Genomic DNA, 7,611 nt, shown 5'->3' on the forward strand with positions numbered 1-7,611 from the left:
ACCATTTTTAAGAGCTCTGAATAAAAATGCTTTGCCAATGGGGAATGGGTGGAGATGACTCTGATTTTCTCTTGTGCCCGGCAGCGAAAGGGTTAATGCCTGCTTTCCTCTTTGGTATCTGTTAGTTGCAGCCCATGTTGTGATCAGTCCATGTCCATGTGTGTTTTGTTCCCAAATTTAATACCGGTTAATTAACAAGCAGTAAGTGAGCCTTAACAATGACAGTTGTTTCCGATCTTCCTCAGGACACCCGACCTGCCTGCAGTTCACCACAAACATGACTGAGGCTGTTAAAACCTATCAGTGGCAATGCATTGAGTGCAAATCCTGCAGCCTTTGTGGGACCTCTGAGAATGATGTGAGTTCATTTATCTTTTCATGCAAATAAGCATCTGCAATCTGCTGCCATGCCCACCCTTGAGGAGCGTGTGGCAGTGGTGTGGGTCATTGTTTTGCCGCTACTTTTCACACATCTCCAAGGAAGAGCCACCCCTAAGAGCAGATGGGCTTCTCCCAGGTGTCCCCATTCAGCCATTGGTCTGAATTTACCACAGGTATCATATAGGGCCACTTAAGGTGGAGATACTTGTAGTTTGTATGCTTATGCAGTAGAAATTAACTGGGGGCCATAAACTCCTGTTGCAGGGCATTTCAAGAGAGTATTCTTTTCAATATGGTAGTCAGAAGTAGATATGAATATGTGATAACCCAAGTATGTTTCTTCTGTCCATGATTTTCCTTACTTTCTTGGCATGATTTTTTTACAAGACTAAGTAAACATGAAAGCATTTGAACTGGGATGGCTAGGCCTCACCTAATCACCTATTCCAGTGATTTCTAAACTATGAGCCAGAGCCTGCAGCTGAGCAACGTCTCTCTGTGGGGTTTTCAGTTAAAATCTGATGCTAAGGGTCTTTCATGGCCTGTGAGAAACTGGGAGAACTGACAGTGGCTGGAGAACTTTGGAGGCAACTAGCTAACACTGCGTTCCTTATAGCAGAATACATTTGAAGCCTGAGATTTTGTTTTTGCTTTAGCAATAAAGAAGGAAATCTGAAGCCAGGGAGCTGTTCTGCCTTAAGAATCATGGGATACTTCAAAGCAGCTTTTTTCACCCAAAATATATGAAAGAGCTGCAGACCACATGGTGTGGTCATGTTATTCCCATCTGTTTCACAAAGAATTTACTCAAGCTAAGTTTTGGAGAACTGCGTAAGTAAAAGGTTTTTTCTGAAGGGATGAGATCCAACACATGGTCACACTGGAGCCCAGCAAAGCCTGTCCTCTTCGGACAGTGTATCCCCAGCCTAACAGCTCTTTTACTCCTGCATCATGAGGCCACCTTGGAAGCAAGTCCTCCACTTCTCATAGTGATTTTCTAATTAGAAGCTGAACTGCCTTTGTGATTAGAAGGGCTTTCTGCAGCCTCTCAGATATATGGTGGTTGATCGTGGATGCACAAATGTGATGCTTGTAGCCTTTTACACTCCCAGCAGTCTCTTAGTCTCTGTATTGCAGCTCTGCATTCCTAGCTGAGCACTGCTGGTTACCATTCTTATGTTTTCATCTTGGCAAGAGACTAATTTACATAATTTTATCTCTTCTCCTCTCTTTGTCTTCCTGTTTCCCTACTGTCTCTCCAACAAACGTGCCTCAGGACCAGCTGCTCTTCTGTGATGACTGTGACCGTGGCTATCACATGTATTGCTTGAATCCACCAGTCTTTGAGCCCCCAGAAGGTAACATATGTTGGAAGTCTGCTTTGAAAATCACAATGAAGTCCTCGTGGAGAAGGGAAGAATTTTAGAAAGGGGATCTGGGCTATGCAGGGCTAAGGAAGCAGTAGCAAAACAGAGACAGGTAGCCCTGGAAAGAAAGAAAATTAAGACGTGAAGGTCTAATGTGATCTGTGACATCCTATTCAATCTTGCTGGGTCTTTACCTCCTCTTCCAGGACATGAGTCTTTTGTGGGCCATGGTTACCTTGGGATGTCCCACATGTCATTACCTCAGTTTAATCAACTGAATTGAGCTCCTGTGAACTGTGATTTTGGAATTCCTAAGAAGTCCAAGTTCCACAGAGAAAGCCCCAGACAGAGAGGCCCTCTCAGGAGCACCTGAGAGTCTGGTGTCAGGAGACTGGGTTATGAGGAATTACTTTTCTTGCTCTGTGATCTGTTTCTACCTCGGCAGGGTGAGAATTTTGCATTCTGTATTACATTTAGTATGTAGTTATGACCTCTGCAGGGGGTTCAATCTGACTATACTACAACTGGCTGTAGTTTGTCACTTGGCTGTGGAGCAGAGGAATTAGTCTCCTAACATTATAGATCCCCTGGCTAAAATCTGCAGAGAGCAGTAGAATTGGAGAAGGAGACAAGTGAGTGTGAATGACTGCAGTTTACATGAAGGGCAAGACAAGAATAATTACAAATCAATCATGGATTCAGGAGCCAGTATTTGTAGCTTTGGTAAAAAGAATGAAGAGGGGGAAAATTTGAAATGAAGCTAATAATAACCTAAAGGTTTCTGTTCCACTGGGAAGTGGTGTATTGAATGCACACCCCAGCAGCATTTCTGCAGTTTATGCAGAAAGCCTATGGACACAACACCAAGGGCAGCAGAGACCAGTTCACAAAAATACAGGCAATTCCAGTGTTAGGAATACCTGATATCCTATTAAAGTCAATCTTGACATAAACTCTGAGTGCCTGGATTTGCTGTCATTCCTGTAAGAAGGATTTCTTCATTTGCAGGTAGCTGGAGTTGTCATTTGTGCCAGGAGCTGCTCCGAGAGAGAGCATCAGCTTTTGGCTACCAGGCCTGAGGAGCTCCAGCAGTCAAAGAAACACTTTGCTCCTGGTGTTGCCATACCAGCACACAGTTCCCATCCAGAACACAAAGACACAACCCACATCAAAATGAATGGACACTCAAATACAGGAAGAGGTACCTGTGGTATTCACTGTCACTAATGCCATACCTCCTGGGCTCTACTACAAGGATTGTGTACTTTTCCGATGCTCCGGATGAAATTTCTTCACTGCTATGCATGGTTGCTGCTTGCCATTAACAGGCTCACATGCATTATAGAAGGGGGAGGGTTGTTATATTGACAGGGAGAAGTCAATTTTGTGTGGCCTTGTGCTTTCTCTTCAGTCTTTTTGTAAAAGAAAAAGTAGTAAGATATGTCCCAAGGAATTACTGGTGAGTACTTTGGATAGGAGCAGCACCAGATGCTTCTCTTCACAGGCTTCACTGGAAATCTCTTTATGGCAACCACTCTGTATATGAATGGGTGTTTATGAGGGGTGCTCTGAGAGCTGCAATTAGTTCAATACTTCCCAGTTCATGAACAACACGTATTCACTGATTAAAACTTTTTGGGGGTGACACTTTCTCCACTGGATCAAATGCCCTGAGTTGGCAGATCTTTAGAAACTTGTCGTTAGTGTATCTGAAGGAAGAGCAGCAGTGATAGATACTTAGAAAAGCCTACCATCTTTGGTATTTCAGGATATTCAGGCACACTGTCCCACTACAATGCCAGCATACAGTCCAGCCTCATAATTTTTTTTTATTCAGAGAATTCCGAATGGTTATGTATGGAACTGACTTTCTGTTGAGCTCAGAAAATTGAGCAAAAGAAAACAATGTCACCTTAAGTTGACCATAGATTTTGAGAACAGAAAATTGTCAATTTTCTGAGCAATCTAAAGTAAGCTGCAAAAAGGAACAACTTTGATTTAGGGTCAAATGAAGCACTTTTGATTAAATTTTTTTAATTTCTAACCTAAAACATTCTGCAACTTAAAATTTCATTTTCTTCTGGGAATTGCCTAATCTGGACTCCCAGCATTTCCAAAGTGTTTTAGTTTTTTGTCAAAGTAATTAACAAGGTCTCGCTGAATTTCCAAATAATTTTGCCCTCAGATTCTCTACAACTGCATTTTTTGGCAAATGAGATAATTTGTCAAAAAAGACCTTTGCTAGCTCTACAGGAAAGACTAATTTATTGAACCTAATCATCATCATGGCTAGGCTTCGCGAACGAAGATTTGAGAGATTGAACCTAATACGAAAAGAAGGAATTTCATAATGATTTAGAATTTAAATAGAAATAGTTATACTTTATGTAAACAAACTTCTGCATGTGAAATGAAGAAATATTAAGTGAGAGTATAATTTGAAAAAAGTTTATTGCAGTTGAGTCTCTTTGAATATTTTAAAACATCACTAGGAGGATAAGTACATCAATAACTTCTACAAGATGCATCTTTAAAGTTAAAAACCTGCCACTCCTTCAACTCCTTCAAGTAGCCCAGAATAACCATTTTCTTGGGTATGATGTATATTACTTTCTATGCATAGATTTAAGTGGGTTTATAATATAAATTTATGAGATTCCCAAGCAGCATGTGACTCATGTTGCTTGTACAAGTAGGTAAGGACACTGAAGATTATATTTGGCATGTTTATTTTGGTTGAAACTTTTCTGCAAAATTAAATGTCCCCAAACACTTGAAAGGCATTGTGAAAGAATATTGGTAAGCTATTTTTTCTTCCTTCTTGTGCTAATTACACTTAGTTAGAATGAGCTATACTGACCTAATGCACTTTCCCTCATTATTTAGATAGTTTCTTGCCCTGTCGTTTTTTGTTCAAAAGTGGCTGGTGTCAGCTGCTGGATTCTCCTACCTACTGTTGCAGCCTCTTCTCAAGCTGCAGCAGTAGTATTTTAACCTGTTAAAAAAAGATTTAGAAAGTATTTATCCTAATCATATTGGACCACATCTCTCTTGGAGCAGCTGCAGTTGCTACCTGCAAAATTCATTCATTATCTTAGGCTTTCCATGTGACAGCTCCTCAGATGAGCTGAGAGCACAAAGAAATGTCAGCATAAGGTGTGGGGTGAGCCAAGTGGAAGCCTGTGCACCTGCATTAGGGGTCTGGTGCCTGTTGGGACAAAGCTTTAGAACAAATGTAAAATGAAGCATCTTCGTTCCAGTCTGGAACTGCTCTGGCCCTGGTGAACACTTGGAGGACACAGCTCATCTGCACGAGCGTTTACACCCATCTGTTGGTGTGGTTGAACCTGCTGACGTGGTACTTTGGGACCATCACATGGTTCAGTCTTACACAAAGTCTTGTTGGTGCTGTGGCCAGGAGTGCAAATATGTATTCACCAGAGACACCACTGTGCTCTCTCACAGAAAATGGATGTTTTGGCAAGAGTGACTGGAGCTGAGAAATGTGTGTGCTGGAGGAAAGTTTTATGGTGGTGCTGGCAGTGGGAGCAGCAGATGTGGGTTAGTGTTTGGGCTGATCCTCAGCTACCAGCTCTGCTGGTCTTAGAGAGTTCCATCATTAAAATGGCCATGGCCTTCCAGTTTCCTGGTATTTGCATTGACTTAGGGGGAGGAGTAGGACATTGTGCATTCTCAAATGGAGAGGAAAATGCATGTTGTTTTAGCCTGTGTGTTAAGCAGACAGTGGTGGCTCATCATGCAAGTCTCAAGTGGCATAGTTGGTGGGACCGGCTGGTGCAGAATTTCAGTGATCTCCATCTTTGTGACAGAGACATTGCTAAAGGACCTGTGCTCTCTGCACACACCTGCTTTTTTATTTTGTGGTTTTGATCCATAGCTCTGACTTGTTTTCTCCTCCCACAACCATTCTGCAGTGAACATGAACATCTTTCATGTTCAGAAATACTCCTCAGTGGCCTTGCTGAATTTTCATCACTAATGTGGTATGATGGAAGGAGAGACTGCTAGATCTTCAATGGCAAAACATTGTTTGCCACCTGAGATCAGTGTGACACAGTACTTACCCACAGTGGACGGGCTCAGCTCTCCAGCTCTGTGCTGTGTAGCCAGGCAGCAGATTAGATGTGAGCTCTTTGGCAGCAGATTTAGATGTGAGCTCTCGCATGCTGAGAACTTCCTCCAGCTACAACCTCCCTACTTCATTAGCTGGGTCTGGAGATAAGGGGCTAGAATGGGCCACTCAGTGACATCTTTAGCCTGCACTCACAGCCAAACATCTTGGCGCACTTTAGAAATACTGATCCTCTGAGTGAACAATGCTGTACCAGCTTTACTGAGATGTGGAGAGGCTGTGGCACAACCACAGGGGTTGTGAAGGGGAGTTTAGAAACCCTGATAACTGATCCCTGTCACCTGCTATCCTGCTGGGGATAGTCTTCCTGCATGACTGCTGGGAGGAATGACCTGGGTGACACCATCTGCTGTCAGGCAAATGTTATAGCAGTGATCTGGTCTGGCCAGTAAAAAATGGGAGGGCTCTGGCTCATTGTCCTGCTCTCTCTCTCTCTCTCTCGCTGTCGCAAGACATGTAAGGTTGTTGGCAGCCCCTGCCCTGAGGTGAACAAACTCTAGCATTTTTCAAAACTCTTCTGCGTAGGCAAGGCAAGTAATATTTTAGCACAAATCAGGGCAAACTACCATGGAGGATGGTAGATCTCGCATGCCTTGAAGTCTTCAAATCAAGGACGGACAGATTCCTAGATGTATTTTAATTAAATGCAATTTTAGTTAATCACAGGAATGTCTGACTGAAAAAGGCTTATGTTATAGAGGAAGTCAGGCTGGATGATGTAATTGTTCTTCCTTTTCTTATTATGAAAACAAATGTTTACTATGTGAGAGGACATATCTAAATAAATAATGCTTAATGGCCTTGAAGTATGTTGGTTAAACATATGCACCTGATATTTCTAATTTTTAACTCATCTTGGAAAACCTAAAAAAGGTCAGTGACAAAAAGTCATCTTTACTGATGCAGTAAATTGCACATTACCTCCTTCATGCCCACAATGGCAGCTACTTTGGTGTTAGCTACCTCAGGCTGTTCCAGAGATTGAACAATTCAGACTATATTGTGTGAAGCCATGGCTTGCTTCTGGCTCTCCCTGTATCACATTTGAGTGCTGTTTTGCCCAGTTTTCTGTCCATGGTGGGAAGACCGTCTGGGGAGGGGAGCACCTGCAGTGGCAGACTCAGAAACCAGAGGGGTGGAGAAACGGTCTCAAAAAGGGGAGCATCCAAGGGGTACCACTGAGGAGGTGAACTCATGTTGCCATCACAGAGCCTCCCCTGTAGTTTGGAAAAGGCAATACCTTTAAGAAACATTGCACTGAGTTTACAGCATTTCTGTAAATATACCTCAGGCTAGTTCTGAAGCTAGGAAAGTCACTGTTAAGTGTGTTCTTTTGAAGCAAATGCTACTCTAAATAACTTTGAAATCATTATTTCTCATCTCTCTTTAAAAGGAGTGTAGTAAATTCTAACCCAAAGGAAGACTATCCCTCACTATGCAGTGTGGTGGGACTGTTCTGTGTTCTTTACACCTACAGCATGTGTTTTGACAGGGGTCATTTGGGAGGTGATAGTGGATGGGGTAGAAAGGAATATTAATTAAGCTTGTCACTGCCAGAGGGATCGTGTGCATTGTGGGCAAGAAAATTCCAGGTAGGGCTGGGCATGATTTTTCAGTGTGGAGTAAATTCATTTTTAAAAAATGTTCTTTTGAGAGACCCATAAATTATTCACATATCCAAGTCCAATCTGGTAAATTAGTTCTACAAAA

The 7,611-nt window shown here is 42.4% G+C and overlaps 1 protein-coding gene across 7 annotated transcripts in view; it reads left to right on the top strand.

Annotated features, from left to right (window-relative positions):
• Positions 1-3,804, top strand: part of DPF3 (double PHD fingers 3) — a 159,550-nt gene extending 155,746 nt beyond the window's left edge. For 5 of the 7 annotated variants that reach the window (XM_027879642.1, XM_027879643.1, XM_027879645.1 and 2 more), the window contains 3 exons: positions 246-358; positions 1,658-1,739; positions 2,757-3,804. In XM_027879642.1, the coding sequence (XP_027735443.1) occupies positions 246-358; positions 1,658-1,739; positions 2,757-2,827 (266 nt within the window). In that variant the 3' untranslated portion in view covers positions 2,828-3,804. The remainder of the gene's footprint in view (positions 1-245; positions 359-1,657; positions 1,740-2,756) is intronic. The other 2 variants (XM_027879644.1, XM_027879649.1) reach the window with 2 other exon arrangements.
• The last annotated feature ends 3,807 nt before the right edge of the window (positions 3,805-7,611 follow it).

Source organism: Empidonax traillii, unplaced genomic scaffold, assembly GCF_003031625.1.
Source record: "Empidonax traillii isolate 1590-97213 ecotype Southwest subspecies unplaced genomic scaffold, ASM303162v1 scaffold56:size2478089, whole genome shotgun sequence".
NCBI lineage: Eukaryota > Metazoa > Chordata > Aves > Passeriformes > Tyrannidae > Empidonax > Empidonax traillii.